We start from the raw sequence: 21,323 nt of genomic DNA, 5'->3' as shown, positions 1-21,323 counted from the left end.
GTTAGCTAACTATTTTATTGCTGATGTCAAAAAAAAAGTTCTTATTTTTGAAACATTAAAAGAATAATATCATAAAGGGATGCCTGGTTGTATTCTCAGAAATAAATAAGTGGAATCATAACGTACCTATGCATTATCCATCCCTACATAACAATTTTGAAGTCTGTAATTTCAAACATAATGTGTAATCGTATCATCGACCTTACCAAAAGCTTAAACATAAATTCAAATTGACGTCAGTACATAACTTACAGCACAATCTTAACCATTTTCCTCAGTAACATTGCGTGGGCATTCCATTCAAATATACGTGTGTAGAATCTAGGCTAAGGTAAGCAATTGAAAGCTAAATGCCTACACCGCATGTTACTGGAATAGTACGTCTAGACCAACCAAGTCTATTTATAGAGCCTTTTGTTTCGCTTATAGCCTTTTTGAATGGGTCACGATTTCATTTGGTTTTGGTATTTTAAAATGTAAATTGAATTGTTTGCGATTGATTCTTTTGTTGATTCTATCACCTACGTCTGTGTCTGTATTAGTCGTTTTTTTTTCTATAAGTATAGTAATTTTATACAGTCGGTACTACTGAGTATTGAGAGCTTGTCACTAGAAATTTACTGAAGAATTAGTTCTCGTGGATTCCGCTAAAGGCGCTGATCAGATTTTCATGCTAAATTGGTCAGATATGGCTCAGATTTAATGCAAGTCGAAAAACTCGCTTCTGATTTAAATCTCCGAAATAATCCAAGCTACTTCTGAATTGTAATGACGCTGTCCGTACCGTAGTTGTTAAAATGACAGATGTGTGACACTGAGGAAGCAATTGCGGGTTTAAAGCTATATCGAAAATATATTGCTAGCTATTAATAGATGTTTTAAAAAAATTGGATGGATTAAAATTCGTTAAGTACCATATTTCCATTACCCGTTTTTTTATTCATGTCATTGATTGATTTAAGCTTTTCGGAAACACTGACGTCATTCACGCAACCAGGTCAATATATTATGTTTGGGTTACAATAGCTCTTTTCACGTCAACCCCTGATCTTGTAATGTGAGAACGTGCTTCCTACATTCGATAATATACCAAGGTCTATTATTATTTATTATAATAGACTACGTGACCTCTTTGATAAAAAGGATTTTATATTTGACAGCTAGTTATAGCTTCGGTTTTCTAATTGAGAGCGATTCTATCTGAATGTTCTCGAAAGCAACTAAGAATGCCGGTCTAACAGTTCTAGCTCATATTTCTACGAGATACAATATAAAGCTAGTTTATTTCAGATAAACCACTGTTGAATTTCTTTGTGTTTTGCGAAAATTTACGTTTAGCAATTCCGACAAAGGGATCCCTACTATCAATATCAATAACGGACAATGAATAACTCATTTGACATTTCTTAATGATCAACGCCTCTAGCGTGCCTCCAATGAACTATTTTTTTTCAAGTGATTTTCGAGTGTCAAACACTCGAGAAGAAAAGCCAGAGAGAGTGTGAGTGGTTTAAATAGTTTAGAAAATCGCGCTATAGCAACAAATTAAATTAACTTCTCTTTACTCACAATACTAGAAAAATAAAGATAATTAACAGAAAATGACGTGATTTTATCCAAGTATGTATTTAGTCAAAATACTCGGGTAGGTACGAAATTTTATCCACTAACCCTTGAAATTTTCTTGACATTAATAGTATTAAACTTTGTACAGTTAGTACAGTAGTTCAAAGAATTAAATTATTACGACTTAACAATGTTGAGACAATTCCCTTCTTCCTTGTTTCAACTGTTTATTGCGTTGCATTTTAAACCGAGTGCACGACTTTTGTCTCAGAGCGCTTTCCCGAGTGTTATTTTATTTTAGTTGTACAAAGCTTCTTCAAGTTAACGTGACTGGAGTACTGTTTCAGTACTTTCACTTTAAGTCTTTATTCGGCTTTTAAAATTTTGGGTATGTTCAGAAATGAAGAGTGTCTTTATTTCAGGGTTGAAGTGCTGTACTTATAATTTTAATTGTACGCACACGCTGTGTAACATAACATGTTAGGTAACAACGTTTTATAGCATACAATAAATAGATATTCAGGTGTTGGATGTTTTATATAAAATGCAGTCGGAGATATTGAATCATCGGATATGGTAAATTAGTTTTTGTTATGTGGTCTTCACAAAAATCAAGTCTACTTGTACTCTGAATCTCATGTATGTTTTATAGCGATAGATTGTAATGCAGCAGTTTATAGGCTTACCCTCTTATTCATTAAAATGTATTAAGTTATGAAAGGCTTATAAAGTGTTTTGTTTCTTTTACTCCTTAGCGAAATGAAAAAGAGAAACACTATAAACCTATTATAGTTAAAAAGCTACTATTATAAGTAGCTTTTTAACTATAATAGGTTTATAGTGTGTTTATAAATGAGAGGGTTAAGGTATAGAGATAAAATTTTAAAAAAAATAAGCTTTTTCAAAACTTGTCCGTATCGTTTGAAATATTCTGCACTTCTTAACTCGTTCATAAAGTCTAAAGTCAAAGTAAGTGCAGAGTATTTCCTTAAATTCGCAGAAAACACGATTATTGCAGCAAGTAAAAGTGTTCTTGAAGTGTAGTAAACAAAATTGTAATTTGAGTAGTAAAACGGCAAGTTTGTTACAAGTTTTATTACAGAAAACTCGAGTACCACGTGTTTATGACTTATGAGATAACTCTAGCAATAATTAAAACAAAATAAAACTCTAGTGTTTTATATTGTTTATTATTTTTTGACACGAACTGAGGGGCTATAATGTGTCTCAGTTGACAACTATTTGAAAGACACTATCGCTACATTGTTTTCTCCCTTAAATTATAGAGATTAACATGTTACGTCAAAGCAGAAATGTACTTTGTACTGAGTTATTTGTTTGTTAGAAATGAAAATCACTTTTTTAACGGAGAAGGAAGTACCAATATCGAACCTTGCAAGCCTAAAAGTTCTTTAAAATAGCCCCTACTATATTTTTTACGTAATCATTTCTCTTTACAGTTTTTCTGTTTTTCACCGATGCGAATTTATGCATTGTACCATTCTCCTATTGTTCAACGTTGCAAATACCTATTCTAAGCTTGTATGATATCTAAATCAAGCCTATTCTAAAGCTACTAAGCTCCAGTCAAACGAGAATGCTAGATAGTAATTCCGCCTATTGAGCAACGTATCTGCCATTCTCATTCTGCTATTCACGTATTGCAATTGTCTATATCTGTGGTATGTCTTTGATAATACAATCTGTTAATTGATGTGAATGTAGCTTGCATTTGTGATATTTGTTTGACGACTGAGCAATCTGATTGATATATGGCTAGCATTTAAATACATAATAACTAATATGGGTATATTCAAATGTGGTTATATCACTTAGATTATATATACCGTGTTCAAAATTAAGAGACATCCATTTAATCTACTTCTTGAAGTATTCTCTAGAGAAAGAAGATTTCCATATTACGTCACAGTTTAAATACCTTGGGTATGATTGCAAGCTTACTATTTCCGTAGCTATAATTACAAGTACATACAAAAGGGTGACTTAATTCAAGAAATGAGCCGGCTAGCTTTTCGGTTTTGTAACAATAAATTAAATCTCTAAAGGGAAACTAAACTTGAAAGAAATACAATATTAAAGTAGATAATCTTGCCACCGGTAAAATTTATTTTTCCTTTGTTTATCACGAAGTAAATATAGTTAATAGTTAGGTACAATAGATTCAAAGTATACAAGACAGTAAATACACAAACAAAATTCCTGATAGACCACGCTACGTCAAAATACGCCTACGATTAGATCCAAAACATTTACTTAGTTTAAGTTTTGTTATTAAACAAGCTGGCTTCAATGGAGCAACAACAAACAAAGACGCTTCATAATATCAGTTTGATAATTAATTATTAATTAATTATTATCAACAGTTTCATAAACATGTTTTGTTTGGGTGCTACGAACATTGGGGAATACTTGTTAAATAATTTCTGCTGTATTCTAGTTTCTCTACGTTCAACTTACTTACCTTTTCTTATATAATATAATGAAATAATTATTTATAATGTTATTCTAATATATTAATTATTCTTATTTAAGTTGACTTACAGCCTTTTTATTTAAAATAGTGACTTTATATTTTGCGCAATATTTATTTATTCAATAACAAAGATGGGTTTATAAAATCGTTATTGTGATGTTCAGGCCGTATTTTTAAGTTCATCGTAAAGAATCTGTCATAAATACTGTAGGTAGGCACACGAGTTTTTTTTTCTTATACTATATAATATATCGCATATTTTTTAAGTTTCGAAACTATTTTCTTTCAATGAAGAAACATAGTAATATTATCTTTTAAGAAAAAAATACGTACACAATAGAATAAAAACGAAATTTGTTTGCAAAACGAGGCATATATAATTTTTCATAAAAATTTATTATGTTTTGAGGATGATATATATTTTTTAGACCTAGACAAGACAGGTATTTGATATAAAAGAGTTTTTGAAAAGGTTAGAGCTCGTAAAAATATCGTCTTATCCTGAGATCTTTTGTGTCAATTCTATGTAAAGGTGCGTGTACACAAGAATGAATGTTAGTTAGAGATATTCGATCATTTTATTGTAGTAGCTCTTCCATACTTTTCATGAATATAATTTGTTTAATGTATCTTGCTTGATCGTGAGTGGCTAGTGCTTCTACGACGTCATTTCTGTTTTTTATTTTAATTTTTTTAAACAAGTAAGTTTTTTAAGTAGTAAGTTTTTTTTTGTAAACTTAAATTGAAGACCAGTGAGTAGTGGTTTTTCAGTCGCGTGTTTCATTCAGTCGCGGTGCGAACCTTATCATTCCATCTTTACCAAAATATTTTAACTGCTAAAGTAATAAGGTGGGAGATGAGGAAATGGGTGCTGTTCGATTATGATAAATAATTATTTTTTTCGAATACGTAGTTTTAAAGAAAGCACCCAAATGGATTGTCTGTCTATGTGCCTTCATTTTTGTATCAAAAATAAAAATCCCATGTCATATGCTAGTAAAAACGTATTTTTATATACAACGACGTTATAATATATCAATCAATCTACACCTACGTTGAGAGTAAAAGAATAACGGTAAAAATATATACGTTTTACTATGCTAATGTATTCTATAGGTGATATTTTCTATATCGTCGTATAGCATTTTTGTTCAGTAATCTCTCAGCGAAGATATAAATGCCAAAGTATTTTTAGAACAAACACTTAGATTCGATATTGTTTAAAATATGGCACTTTCTCTTATTCGCTCTTGTTTTTCCGAAATGTGCTAGAATTGTTTTTACCCTATTGTATTAGATTTATGGCATAAATTAAGACACAAAGAGGTATACGCTACGGTTGGCTTTCGAATCAGTATTTAAGAGGTCACACAATGCATCCTATCTTTCCTTCCCTAAACACGACGATTATTAAAAGTAATTTTCGTCCATAAAAGGTGCTTATTGCTTTTAAATTATTATGCATTTACAATATAAATTAGTAGATAATAAGACATGAGAGTTATATTGTTTGTTTGTTTGAGCGCATTATTTTTAGGAGATCTTGCTTTTATAAATATTTGCGATTTTAAAAGACGCGTCTAAAGAATGTCTAATATATCTTATTAATAAATATGTGAAAATGATGTGGTTTCATGCAAAGTGCTCGCGTGTTGTTTATTATTTTAGTAAAAAATATGAAAGCTTCTCTGAAAAATGGTTTTGAAGATTTGATATTTGTTTCTTTATTATTATTTCTTTATTTTTATTTGTACCTTGATTCCAACAGATGTTTTATCAATCTGTCCCGAAATACTTTTGAAAAACGGTACAATTATCCTTTGTGTTTAGTCACAGGAACAAAAACATATGTTACAAACATACAAACAACGTTAACTAAATTATAACCAAGCACGAAACCACTAGCAAAGACAAATACAATAATTGTTGTATGAAAAACTAAAAAAAAAACTACATCCGCACTTGAGTTGCACTAGAAAAAATGTTTCGAACATTCGCAATTCGATTCCCTTCAAAACAAGATCAACTTTATACGGATAATCGTGTTCCGTGCATGTGTGAACACAGATGAACGAATTGAAACTAGTCTTCTTTTATCGTGTCAGTTTGTGAAATATTTAATGCAATATTTAGCTACTTCTTTTTCCTTTTTTCTCCTTTCTTTGTATATATAATAAGTCATAGATTATAAAAATATTTAATTATGGTTAAACTCGTAGCTAATTGTCTTCTATGTACATATATGTTTATTTATAAAAAGTGACACTGTAATTCATAATTACAGGGAATCTTAACTTTTTTCCACACTGCGACATAAATAAATTAAAGCAGCACTGATGACTGAAATATGCTATTAATATAACTAAGCTAATTATTTTAAGAAAAATTATAAACTCTTTTGTAAGAAAGATCGTATTTCATCCTTTAAAAGCCTTTAAAGACAGGCAAAGTCACAAATACCTACATAAATATTTTACCCATTTCCCAACAAAGAAAATGCTTCATCTTCGAGGTAGCCTAAAAAGAGGTTTTAATAACAAATTATTCGAATTATTCGCATAAAAATGTTTTAACACTAAAGAACAAGTTATTTCGTTATTGTCGAGGGAACAATAAATATTTCAAGGTAGCGGTAGAAAGTTTAATTTTAGTAAGAATTTTGTGTAAAACCGGGGTTTTAATTTGGTTCTGTTGCTAACTCGCGTTTTTTCAAAGTCTTGACGACTGAAACCTAGGTGGATTTATTTACTTAAATAGTTAATTTTTAAGTATTTGTGCTCCAATTTACTATTTACTTCACAAGTCGTTTACTGTCTGTCAATTGATTCTTTCTTTAAACTCTGCCTTGACTAAAACCTGTCGGTTTTGCGGTAGAAGTACGGTGCAGCAGTTGTCATTTTCAGTCATAACTTAATCCTGTAAATGTCAAAGGATAATTTAAGTCACCTAACTTGAAATGTTCTAAAACTGTTTTCCGAACGCAAGATATCTTTTAAATAGCCGTACTTAACTCTAAACGGCAAAGAAACACGACCACAGTTTGGCTCTAAACCAAACCAAATACAAACTACCTCATACGTCTTACCGAGCCATTTAAAGCCATTACATCAGTAACTGTAAATAACAGCACTTATTCGGACCAAATAATGAAATCGCCAAACACTTGAACGAGAGAGTTTTTTTTCTTCCTGAGACTTTTATTACCATCCTTTAGGTAGTTTGTATAGAATTGGTAAATATAGAATTGGGTTGGAAAGTAATAAAATTTATTATGGTGTTGTAAGTAAAATTTCGACCATGAAGCGGTGCTTAAGACTGTCTCTACCGGGTTCCTATAACCTTTGATGGATGGAATTCCGAATCCAGTTTAAACTAAAAATTGTTTATGACATACATCAGCGTTCATCAGTTATTTGAAATGTATTTGTTATTTGAATATACAACGCGTTGCAATGTTGTTAATAATTTTACAACAAATTCCTATCCCAAAAACTACGAAAAGTCTTTTGTACAAAAATAGCTAGAACTATTCTGTTACATTCACAAACGGAACAAACGAAACGACTAAATCATCGTTAACTTTGACGTTGCCATTCACAATGCATTCAAACGCTCCTATTTCGTAACACAGACGTCATGCAATGACGTAGCGCGATTCTGCAGCTCGATTCTTTACATCAACTACCGACAACCAGGTTGTCACCGAGAAATTTTGTATGAAAATCTGATCAGCGCCTCTGACGGGCGTCATAAGAACTATTTTGGCAGCACATTTTAAACGTCCAACTTTCGATACTCTACAGTATCAACTGTATGTATAGTAGATCAATTCTGAACAGTCGGTACTGCCGAGTATCGAAAGTTAAAAGAAAATATCGAAAACTAGCCGATTGTCGTTAGTCCATAGTGGTAGAGAATCGAGCTACAGTTCAATTTATTCAAAAATGTCAAGTCGTTATCCCCAAGGTCGACTTCAGTTATAGTCCAATCATATTGATCGCTTGCATAAACCATTATCTGCAAATTGCAACTTCGTTGTACGAAGCGCACCTGCGCCGCATTTTTCTCAGACATCGTTTGCAAGTACTTTTGTAATGTTATTGAATATTGAAAAGATATTAAGGAGAACGTATTTTTTGTACTTTATATGAAGTGTTGTGTCTTTATGAAAGTTGAACCCGAATAAAATTATATTTTGCCAAACTTTTCTAGAATATACATTAGGTATCATTTGAGAATAGTATGTACACAATTGCACTTTTCGAAATCATAGCTTATAGCCAAAATAAACGACTGTCAATTAAAAAAAATGTAAAAAAGGTAAGCAAAAAAAAAATACGCTTCGGGACTCATTTGCTCCAAATTATCAAATACCGATAAAATTGCCCCACTAAACATTCCATTGTCAGATTAATTTATTTCAGGACCGCTCAGCTTATTTTCAGAAAAGCGGGGTAATATTACAAAAATATAACAAAAGCATTACACAAAAGGGGCTTACGACAAAATCCTGTAATAAATTGTGCTTTAAAAGCTGCTTGGGTTCTTGACAAAAATGTTAATCAGCGTTAAAATTAATGATCACTTAAATGATACTTCGAGAATAAGGCACGCACCGGTGTTTGTGGTACCACTCTAGTAATTAATCAACTGCCACTTAAGTAATTGTTTCTAAAAATAATACGCTTGGAAAGTATTGAGGCGGAACTGGGTGAAAGTGGTAGTGGGCGAGAAACAACAACAGTAATATGTCGAATGCTAGATGACTCATGGGCTAGGGTAGTAGCAAATTGAATCCCTTAAGGGATTTCATAGCAAGATGGACTATATGAAAGATGGGAAGACGTGCTGAATTGGCTTAACCAGGTGTGGATACAGAAATAATAGGATACCTCTTTCAGAGGCCACTGACCAGCAGCGGAACAAAATGGAGTAAAAATAATAAAGCATTACTTTTTATAGCAGCTAAATGTCAGAAATAGGCCAAGTGCGGGACTTAAATTTGTTATTTAAAAAGAGAGGTCGACGTGCCTAATTCTTGTCACTAGGCAAACTATTATTTACTTCAAATTTTCGGGGCACCAAAACTCAGGTAGGCATTTTATTCTGACTTAAGCCTCATTAAATCCAAGGTTGAAAATAAAATGTACTCTTTCATAACTTGACCTGTATTCATGAGGTAATAAACGAAATTGGCTCAAAACATTTGGGAACTAGCCAATGGGTTGCAGTCGTTGAGAGCAAGGCTGTTTTGCAGCTCTATTTATTTGTAAAGGTATAAAGCGCGAACAAAACATTCCTGATGTCATCAAGTTTGTTTAAAAACTACACATTGCTAACGAAAATGTACACGAAAATTGGAGCCAACTTTTCTGTCCATTTCATTCAAACAAAGTTTTTGTCCAAATAGTCAAAGTACACAAATCCCGTTGGAAACTTTTGTGTAAAGCATTTTGTCAACACACACCCGTAGTATAGAAAATCAATTCTACTCTCTATGTGTGATTACTATGATATCAACTATAAAAAATGCTATTGCGGTAAAGAGAATAAAAATGTGTACTGGCTTTTTACAGAGGCATAAAATTAATTGAATAATCGCTAAAGAACATAAACAAGGTCGAGGTAAAACCAGTAATGCGATTATGAATGTGCAACCCTATTATGAAACCTCGAATGAATTGAACAATATTTACATCATAAAAAATTAATTGTTCTGCCGGGGAATGAAATGATAGTCACAATATCTCAAGTGACATTCCGCGAATAAAAAAATAGGGTACACCAAAATTACTTACCAAATTTAACAAATAAACATTAGTGATCGTCCTCATCCGTCTATTACTGGCCAGGGTCGCGATAACCAGACAGTTGCCAGTTATAGACAGCATGAAGATCAAGAAGTATGGTGGTAGAATGAATCGCCACTCGTAAGCATTGCTCGAGGCTCGGCCAGCGACGCTGGTGTTCCGAACAGCGACGAACGTAGCAATGGTGGACGTCTCCCTCATTCTAAGTAATGAGGAGTTCAAGATTGTACTTATTTCCTCCATTTTGAGTACCTGAAAAGAAAATTAGATCTAAATTTTTGGTAATACATGAGAGATGGAAATTATTTAAAATAAATTCAGGTGTTATTTTTTCGAAAGCTTTTCCCATTTAATCGTTCCATTTTGTCATTAAGATAACAGAAGATGCCGATTTTTTTTACCCGTGTATTTTAGGATTATTGCAAGAGACAACTAAAAAAAAGTACAGAAAAGCCTAACATCTAGTTTGAAATTATCACAACCTAAAAGTACTACTAACGCCATCTATCAACAGACTTCAAAAACTGTCCGCTCTGAAATGAAAAAGCAACTAACACGAGAGTCTATAAGTAGCTTAAAATAAACTTTTCCATTTCTTTGCATTTAAAAAGTTAGTCAACAAGTTGTTTTCGTTTTACAAGTACTTTGTACAGTTAACGAGTATCTGAAGTTATCTCGTAAATCTTATGACAAAGTTTATAACATTTATGAGATATTTTAATATCGCTTGTTCTCATCTAATCTCGGATTAAATCGAGTCGCGTAATAATAGGATGGAAACACTTTCCTTGTTATTATAGCTGCCGAAAACGCGACCATTTACGTACATTATGTATGTAGTTAGATACTTCCTTACAATATGCGTGCCAATACTTCGCAAAATAACGCATTGAATTATTTATACCTTTATTTAACGTTGTCTAGATGTGTTTGATGTTGTTTTTTAATCAAGGTAAAGCTTTTCTGCACGACCATAATTCTTAAATCATAATTAATGAATATTCAGAAAAATATTTAACTTTGACCTACATTTTGTGCAATATTCACTCGAGTGCTAATTAGCTGAAAGCACTCCTAACTAAGTGGTGAAAAATTTTATGTAAGCCCTATCTCGGAAGTATTATGGTACGCGTCCATTGGCTTGTGCTAGACGGATTTGAGTTAGCTTGCTTTGTAGGATTTTACTGCGTGCACTATTCACACCGCCCGCAATGCTGGAATTTACAATACCGAAATGTTTTGACGAAAATTCGTTCAATTCCTTGTGTGCCTCGAGCGCTATGCCCCCGGTGCAGCACAGTTGAATTTACCTTCAGTTACTTTAGTATACAAATCTATATCTACTATTAATAATAATATATGTCTGAAGAGTCGTTTTTAGAAGTTAATTTACCAAAAAGCGCTTATCTTAGGGACTTTTGCTTGAACTGCATTTTTTTGTGTTGAATAGTCCATTTATTTAGGAAGCCAAAAGGCGTTATTACATCATGCCATGACTAATAAGAGTGGAGAAGCAATAAGAAATGTTGCGAAAACGGGAATACGAAAGTCTAAGTCCTAAGTCGCGGGCGGTCGCTAGTAATATAATCAAATCACAACTCATTAAAGATTAAAGTATTATCTCACGTCCTCAACGTTAGTCGAAGAACTTAAACTAAAACCTAGTTTAACTTGAACACTAAGCTTATTCTATAAAATTAAGTTCTTGGTTATTTAACATCGCCTGAAACCATTCGCGGTTTTATTGGTACTTATGGCTCAAAGTTTTGCAGTAAATACCTAGTCTTGCTTTAGAGTGAGAATTAACTTTGGAATGGAACATAATGCATTTTGCAATTGCTAGTTTCGCGGATTTGATTGCGGTGAATTTGTTAAGTTAGGTTTAAGTTTTTGATTGGACGGAATCTAAAATTGTATCAACGAATACCTAGAACTATTATTCATAAACATTTTAAAACTCAGATAAAGCACTAAAATTAGCATAGATACACAACCTTTGCTTATGAAGTTTATGTAAGAGTTTACTTTAGGAACGCAAATAGTGGAATGAATATAATTTAAACTAGGACAACTTTAATTTAAATTGAACCACTCGATTGTTAGTTAAAAATTCTTACATACAAACATTTTAAGCAAATGCGTTTCAGACATGTATTTCGTTTATTTATGACGTAGTTGGTAGTTCAAGGCCACAGTCACTTATTTACGACAACACTGATACTAAAATTAAGTTCCAATATGGTTCTTAATTAGAACTTTCGTGTAGACTTGGCGTCATACCAGAAAATTAATTTATTGCTATATTTCATCGGGGTATTAATTACAATTTATAACCTTACTAATTAATTTTGGTTTCAACAAAGTATTTCAGAGGTGTGCTAACGTTTTTAATTAACAATTAAAATGTAGTGAAGTAAAAAAAGCGTACAGGGATTGATGCAAGTAGTGTATTACACAAGCCTTCATATTTCTCTACTTGGACTTACTTTTCAAACTGACTGCAAACGTACTAATTTTCTCTGCTCATCGACTATCGAGACCATAAAATGTGAAGTCATTTGACATCAATTGAAAAAGTAGTTCCATTGAAATACACTAGGGGCGCTGATCACATTTATCGATCAATGTTAGTCAATAGGGATAAAACTTCAAAATGATGTAAATTTAACGAACGTAACTTTCAAATAAAAATTATTGACCTAGAAGCCCAACGATTTTGATTTTTGTCAATCCTGCAACAACGTGTCATTTTGTGTGTGAATGTACGAGATTTCCATCACAAAAGCACTCTGTTTGAAAACGAATTGATATTTTCGCGTGGCTATTAAGCTGGGAAGCTGTTTGTTCCCGATGTCACGCAACCATCAATCACTGCTGTTACGGAAACAGTAAAACCATTTTCGGCCTTATAGCTTAGAGTGTTAAAATATAGGTCGTAAGATATTGTTGGTCGAGTGAGATTGTGTAATAAAAGTAACGGTAAAATGTTTTCAAGAGTTTAGGTAATGATCGGTCAAAGATAGACAAACGTAGTCTTATTTTTGTATCCAAACCAACATAGTAAGCTAAGCTCAAGTTCAGCAAAACTGCTGTGCGTGGGTTATTCAATGGGAAAAAAGTTAAGACCTGAATTTACGAGTCTTGCTGATCTAGAAAATTCTTATATTCATTTTTTCTTCAAGAACCCTGAAAATCCGCAATAGTACGAGTTTACCTTAATTTGTATCGCTTTTATTCTATCAATTTATAGTATTAATTTCAATACAAGTAAGATCAGTAAAGTCCCGTTCGTTTGAAGCGTGAACCTGTTAACCTGTGAAGGAGGTTCAAAGGTCGTTTGCAGTTTCACATTGACCTCTATGAACCCGGTAGTGGAAGTATTTTCGAACTCGAAATCTTACAAGTGCGTCGGGAAATCTCATTTTATCCTCAAATTACATCTTCGGTTCAACACTCTGATGATTAACAACAACGAATGTTTGAACTCTCGTGAACTTTGATAAAAGTTTTGAGACGCATAGTTTCATGCAATGTGATTCATGCTTTCGTTTCGCACAGTGATTAACGTAACAGATTCTACGTAGTTTTTATACTAAACTATGTGGATATATTGTTATGTTTTTTTCTCTAAGTTTGTTAAACATGATTTATTGTCTCTTTTGTAGTTTTAAATGTATGATTAGACAATACTTTTGAACTTTGTTATGCACAGTTTTATCAAAATAAAGGAATAATCTGCGTGTTTCAATATTTTATCACGAAAAACCATAATCATTTGAGTATTTGCATCAAGCATCGGCAATTACTAGGCTGGTCATTAAACAACTGTATGAACTATAAGGATGCTAGTATTAACAGAAATATCCTAAGAAAGTGTCGCTATGAAGTAACAGTAAACCACCTCACTCTAATTATACAATGTCTGTAGTCTTAAGATAAGATTACTCTAGTTGTCAAGTGGTCAGCAATACAGTCTACCTGTGCCTAGGTCTATGTTGTGTATAATGCTGATCTTGTCTGATACAGCCCACATGACTTACAAGGGTCTGTGAGCGGCTTACACAGTTATGTAAAGTCTAAGGTTTACACTGTATCTATATGAAATGTTTTATGCATTTGCCGTTGTATAGTTTATAAGTAACCAAATTACTTAATTAATGAAATTACGTTACTGTCTCAGGATTGGGCGAGGATATCCCTACTCCCTAGGGGAGGGATCAAGTTTTTACACGTCAACAATTAAAAACTTTCGATACGAAAGTTTGATGAGGTACAAAACTAAATAGAAGGTATAATAAAAATACTTAGTTTATTATACTTTCTATATAACATCAGTTTAACCAGGGTGCTTTCTAAAAGTTATTAATAATTATTAAGGACCAAAACCTGAAGATCTAACATTGATAAAAACTGTAATAAATTATGATTAATGTTGCGCTCATCTGTTGATATAAAACAGAGCCACATGTGAAACGGCTAATTGCGGAATATACAAATATCACCACGCTATTCAGTCATTCAGTCTCATGTTTTAAAGGGCGGGTCTCTTACTATATTCGGGGCACGCTACCGGGCTACTAATGAGAAATATTCTAATATGAAATAGAAATAAAAAAACACACTTTGCCAGACTCGGGAATTGAACCCCTAATAAACAGCAGACACTACCAACCACACTATAAATTAGAAAGCCTTCTTCTATTATCTGTAGTTTAAAAGCATAATCACAAAGATAGAAATAGAAAATTACGAGCTCTATTTTAATTAGAAGCTAGGAAATAATTATTGACACTTACTTTACTATGTCATTTAAAAGCACGTTGTAGCAATGTGTGTATAATTTGTGGCTTTGTAATACCCCTTACATAATCTACCCTTAGTGATACCCCTTTATATTTAATAATGTATCTAGTCCTTTTGTTGTTCAAGAGTCCCGTAGCAAAAACTATTTACCAATTAATGTGGGTAATGATATAATGTGGGTTATGGTGGGGTTTCATCAATTTTTTGCAAAATTTGTTTCGAACCCACCACAAACGGTGTTTCAGTTATTGACGTGACTACGTTAACAGTGGTTAACGTAAATCAAATGAAAATTAAATCAAATGGACGTTTAGCGCAGTGGCGCTAAACGTCCATTTGATTTAATTTTCATATCTTTTCATCCTATTTTTTTCGAGAGAAGACGTTTTTGAAATTTCACTTTCTCTCACTTACTTGAACTGTCACTTGAGCAAATTATCATTAATTGTATACGGTAACAAAACAAAAATAAATTACACTTTTAATTTCAAACACAAACAATACAAACATAATTTCCTTGTAAAAACTAATTTCGCAACTGCGTCTTCCACCCACCTCTATTTACTTCACTTAATCCATAAGTGCATGTCAATTATTAATTCCATCGTATTACGCTAATGGATGCAACTCGTATCATCAATAATGCAACTTCAAAACATGTCAACCCTCTCCTCTATTGACAGGTTTTATTAGCCAACAATAAAACCTTTAAAGGGTATAAATAATGATTAATTACTATTTGAAAATATTGATGTCATCGTCTGCTAATATATTTGCAATCATTCACGCAGGTGACTTAAAGACAGGTAGAAAACAAACCCAGACAGTATTATATTGAAAATGCTTTTACTGCTGAATTGGTCCAGAGTAATTTTGCATAAAGATAGCTTAGAAACAAGATCAAACCAGACACACAATAGACTAGGTTTTTGGGCGGTGTCAATGGCATTTTTTTCCCATGAACTCATTGAAAGTTTACTAAGGCGCGTAAAGGTTTTCATTACGCTAAGAAATATTTTTTTACGTTTAAATAACAATTTTTTTATCGAGCTCGTTTACAATAAATTACTTATTTACCTCCGCTTCAGCGATTTTCAATTTTTCATAAAAATTGTTAGCGATTCGTAGCCGCCGCTAAAGTGTTTCCGTTCAGTAAACATTCCAACGTCAATAACTTTCAAAATGAAACATTGAATGTAAATTTGAAATACAGTACTCATAATTTTGAAGAGAGGTATTGACGATTAACTAAATAAAGTACAATTCTAATCAGAAGTAGCTCAAAGAAAATGTAGACAACGTAGGGAAGCACTAACAATACAAGGCTTCAAAATCATCTAGCTGCTCGTGAGATATTACTCAACAACTGTGATAACTTAGTACAAACGTAAACCATTTAGAAAGTAAGGAAATGAAGATATCTTTCATATAAAACTGTTAAAGAATATCAGTATTTTAGCTTTCGTTCAGGTTGAAACAACCAGTTTTAAATGCATGTAACGCCATCTTTTATCAAGAAGTGAAAACAACGTAGTGCTTAACTTACTATGGGAGTTTTAGAACCACACAGCTTTTTAATTTATTTACCAGATAAAACGGCAGTCAATGGATAAAAACACCTGTCACATATGCACCTAATATGCTATCTTACACTTAACCAAAGGCTATGAAACTGGGCCTTACTGTACTGCAAATACATTTGTAGTTTTAATGGCTTACGTGTACTACGTTCCCTTATCTTCATCTAGTTAGCCGTATCTACGCTCTGTTGAATACGAGACCGTTTATAGGGGTAATTTTTCCGGTCCGGTGATATTGCTATCTGTGAAAGCTTTCTAGATATCATAGGTCCTTTGAACGACGTAATAAGAAGTACATTATCGATGCTATACTAGTATTATTTTTACCTAATTCCATACTTTTTTTTTAAATAACAAAAATATGTATTTCTGATAAGCTTTTCCAGTTAAACAGCTTACGTAATGATTTTCTTTCTTTATTAAAAGTTCATGCTGTAGGTTTCTTTATTAAAGTATCGCCTCTTGAAGAGCTAACATAGGGATTAATATTTTGTATGTTTTCGGGTGATATTACTACCTACTAATATCATACGACATCGCCCAGCCTTCGCCTGTTCGTATTAGCAGAAAGTCTACTGCTATTTGTAGACAATTAGCAGTAGACTTGCTTCCTATTACTCTAAGCTAGAACTGTATATACTGAAACAGTCTAATATTCTGACCACCTGACCTTTACGGCATCGTTATCAGAATCAGTAGCCGAATCCGTCTCCGAACCAATTACTAAAGAGCCTTACGTCACCCATGACATCATCTAACTAATTTCTATCGCACAGTGACGTCATCAAACCGACAGTGGAAACTGTGAGTAATGTTTACCACAATCATCATTAACATTCGCAGGCTTTTATTGCTGTACCTTATAAGCTTTAGATTTACGACAGTCATTCCTGTTACGTAAACTTAACTGCTTGTTGTGTTTGGTTACGCCAATTTGTAAATTTGACTTTCGCAAGCTTGTTGTGTACAATTAGTTTGTGTTAGTCCCGTCAAATGTGGTCTAGCTGTTTTTGAGGAGACTGGTAGAGATAAACAGACAACCAAGTAACTATGTCATACTTTCATATGTGTCGTCATTAGCATTTGTTATAAATATTATATTGGTGTCACAATAAAAAAAAAATTATATTGACGTATGTCCAAAGCGTTGTCAACAGTTTTCTGAAATAAAAAGTAAATACATGAGTTGGCAGAAGACTTTTGACGTTTAGTAAGCCTCAAACAAAACCAATACAATCGGTATGCCATAATCACCGACCCAAATTACATCCAGCCAGTTACTGAACACAATCACACCAATAGTAAACATTAACGCTAAACGATCACATAAACGTTTCTCAAACCCGCATTTCGATTCTCTTTGACCCGCCGCCAAAGGTCAATATCCTGACCAATAGTTCACAATCAGTCAACAGCCTCTTTGTGGCCAAACATTTAACATTGTGGACAGATTTCCACTACACCAGTCACAAGCCACTGACACAGTGTAATAAGTTCAGACGCAGTATGGAAACTGCAATTAAACGTTTGAAATGTCACACACTCACATCGTGACAGGCGCACAGATGTCCCTAATTGCTCGAAGTGGACTTGCAACTGCGTCGTTCACTTTGAATTCTTGTTTGTGCGTGATTATTTGTGCTTTTCGAGCGTTTGTTCCGAGTTTAACAAGAAGATAATTGTGTCTGACTTGAAGTCACTTTTTGCTACCAAAGCTAAGGTAAAACCTAATCACTAAGTAGGTACATACATATATCAATAAAATTACGCTCTCCTCCCATAATGTTAGACTCATAAACGCCACCTGCTACGATGCCTACATAGTCTATACATATGCTATAGTAGTCCAATACTTTAACATACTGTTAAAGGGTTTTTGCAACAATAAATTATATTTTATGATCCTTAGTGTGCCAGATCGTAAATGACTGCAATTGGCTGCAGCTCCTTACTTGATAAATGTTTTTCTTTCAAGTATGTGTGGCCAAGAAATTCTAGTCAGCTTTTCTCATTGGCTCTTTCCTCTAAGCTGACGATAAAATTGACAAACTGCGACTTTGACATTCGTCTTCTTTCTTTCTTGTTCTTCTTTATCGTGTGGTAAGTGGTCGACCTAGTGTCAAAGTAGTTCAAGCCCCCCGAAGGCCTTTGACGTGGCTTAAATGTAAAGTTTCCATACTGCTTATAACCTCATTATGCTATGACACTATAAATATTTCATGGAATGGCCCGTTTATTTTTCGCGCCATTGAACTTCACCTTCACAGTATTACCCAAACATTGTAGACGCGTCAACTACCGCACTGAATTTTGACTGGAAATTCTTCGAAAATTTATTTATCTTTATATATTATATTGTATACTTTAGCGAAAGTTAAACTCAGTGTTGTAACTATGAAATCATTATGATAAAGTAGAGGAAAATGTAAAATAAACAGTAAGCAAGAAAAGTCATAAAAATCTTTTGATACATACATGTACATACTTAATAAAAAATCAAGTAAAAACGTACGTTTTACATTTCCATTTGTCCTTGACAGCCTATCCAGTTTGGTGGAATTGAGAAGACTAATAAGTTATGCTCCAAAAAAGAAAACCGTGATTGGACCTACGGAGAAAGTGTAGTAAGCCACAGTTTAGAAAATACTTTTTTAAGTGAGCCAGACAAAAATATATGACGTAAAAAAATAAAAAAATTGTGATTTTCGTTGCTAACTGTACAAGATGGATGCGCTTTACATGGTATGCAAGAACTTTCAGCGCACAGCTTTTGCTCCGTACTATATGTAACACTACATGTCATATTCATATACAGATGTGCCAACAAATACAGTGTATGGGATGTCGAACTTTGCACTTTGCTATCTCGCCTGCAGTTTAGAAAGCTTTTAAAAGTATTTACTTAGTTATATAGGTAGATTTACCACATGATTTCGTTAACTTGAAATAGTTGTTTATTATATACCACGAGGTTATATCAAACTATGGGAAAGGCATGATATTATGTATGTATGTAGAGGTATATAACAAACTAATGTATCAAATGTAACAAATGTAATAGTTGTGGTGTTACTACCATGGGGTGAATGCACTCTTCACGATAAACTTATGTGTAGATTACGTTAACTTATTATCTGACTAGAGACAAGCAATATGAAAGGTGTTAATAAGGTATAATGACTTATTTACATAAAACACAAAACACTGTGTATTGTAGGTTTACTTAAATCAACTACCGATATTTAGTTTAAGCAACTTGTGATCATTTTATAATAGTAGAATCTAACTAATTAAAAGCAAAGTAATCATAAATGCGATGAAAACCCAAAGATTACGATTTGTTTTGAGATATCCACTATTTTGAACCACGCGTGAAACGGATAGACTTTATGTACAGAAGCTTCGATGACCGGCGCACGTGTAAGCAAAGCAAATATGCAGATGAACGCGTTATTTTGACCAATATTGGATTCGATTCACAAAAAAACAATAAACACTTTTATTTAGTAGTTGAGAAAAAATATGGAGTTTAGTTAGATTCTTTTTAACATTAATATTTATTTTAAGAATCTTGAAGTATTTTGTCTATTTTGTTGTTTACCTACTTAGTTAATCTACTTAGCCTACAAAATCATAGTACCATATTTAAAAACAATGAATTAAAAGCTAAAGGAAGTCAAAACAATTTGCTTTATGTCGCTATACTCTACTTTCTGTACATACAAAAAGAAAAAACTTATCTAATAAAAAAAGTAGACCATGGTATATCACACGTTTTACCAAGGGCACCAATTTATTTTACCCTACTCATATCTCAAAACTACAAAGACACTTTCATTAAACATATCTGATAGATTCTCGTACACATAAGTGCATTATCACTCGCCCGCAGGTTTCCACGGTCCGTTGATCCACACTCCATTTAGATTCCGTATTTCCGGAATGTAAACGACAATCTTCCTCATGCGTCTTCAATTTCAGACAGACGATCAGTGTGGTATCATTTCCACAATGTTAGTTACAAATTGTTTAATAAATAACTACTGTACCAAGTTATCTAGGATATGGAATTTTCTGATGCTCAAAGTTTAAGCTCAAAGATATGACGAAAGTTTACATATTTCACCTGGACTTTTATCAGCTAGAGATATATTTCTTAGATTCTCATCATTGCTAAAAGATTGACCAAATTTAAAAAAAATACACATCCACACTTCATATTCCTAAATAAGCCCAAATATATGAGCACTTCACTTGCAGGGAACACCAGGTACTGAAACCCTGCACCTAAGAGCCTATCTAAATTGAGCAAGTTAATCTGTTCATAAATGCTGCAAAACCCTCTAAGAACAAAATACAAAGTCAGAAAGCTAAAGCTTATCTCAGACAAAAATAGCACTACGTTATTTTTGCAGCGATTTATTTTCAGGAAGCCACACATCAACAAAGGGAATTACAAAACTACTCTGGCATTTGAGATCGCCAACGCAGGCTTTGTAAATATTACCAGCATTTATTTCCATGTAGGTTAAACCTATTAAATCATCACAATACGATATTCAGATGAACAATTGAGGAAGTAATGGGACCTTTAAGCTGTGAATCCTCTGCGTTGAAATCGAAACGTACGGACCGTAAGGATTTATCTCTTTCTATATATTTACCTGGGGCTGAAATGCCAATCCAATACCAGGACGCAGTACCATAGAAATTAACACAGAGAAACAATTCCTTACGACTCCGACGCAGAACGCGTAGCTTGAGAAGTAGGTCCGAAATCTATAACAACAATCATATAAACCGTTATGGTGCTACGAAAATAAATGCGTGAATTAAAATTGGCTCTGCGATTCTGTGTTGCAAACGGCTGCCAATTGTAAAACGGCTGCCAAACTATTATTAACATCATTTGGCACTCCAAATGATGTTAATAATAGTTCCATAGTAATAAAGACAACACGCAAATAGTGAAAACATGAACAAATATTACTGAACCACTGATCTCACGTTAAACCAGATAGCATCAAAATAGTGAGTTATTTCAATTAATACATCCGTATGTCTAATTCC

The 21,323-nt window shown here is 33.1% G+C and overlaps 1 protein-coding gene across 1 annotated transcript in view; it reads right to left on the bottom strand.

The window, feature by feature from the left end:
* The window catches only part of LOC142974117 (cholecystokinin receptor-like), a 154,609-nt gene that overhangs the window by 128,366 nt on the left and 4,920 nt on the right, over positions 1-21,323 (bottom strand). The window contains exon 2 of the mRNA XM_076116271.1: positions 9,859-10,122. Coding sequence (XP_075972386.1) covers positions 9,859-10,113 — 255 coding nt within the window. The 5' untranslated portion in view covers positions 10,114-10,122. The remainder of the gene's footprint in view (positions 1-9,858; positions 10,123-21,323) is intronic.

The sequence above is a fragment of the Anticarsia gemmatalis genome, chromosome 7 (genome assembly GCF_050436995.1).
Source record: "Anticarsia gemmatalis isolate Benzon Research Colony breed Stoneville strain chromosome 7, ilAntGemm2 primary, whole genome shotgun sequence".
In the NCBI taxonomy this organism is placed as follows: Eukaryota; Metazoa; Arthropoda; class Insecta; order Lepidoptera; family Erebidae; genus Anticarsia; species Anticarsia gemmatalis.
This window is presented reverse-complemented; position numbering and strand designations above follow the sequence as displayed.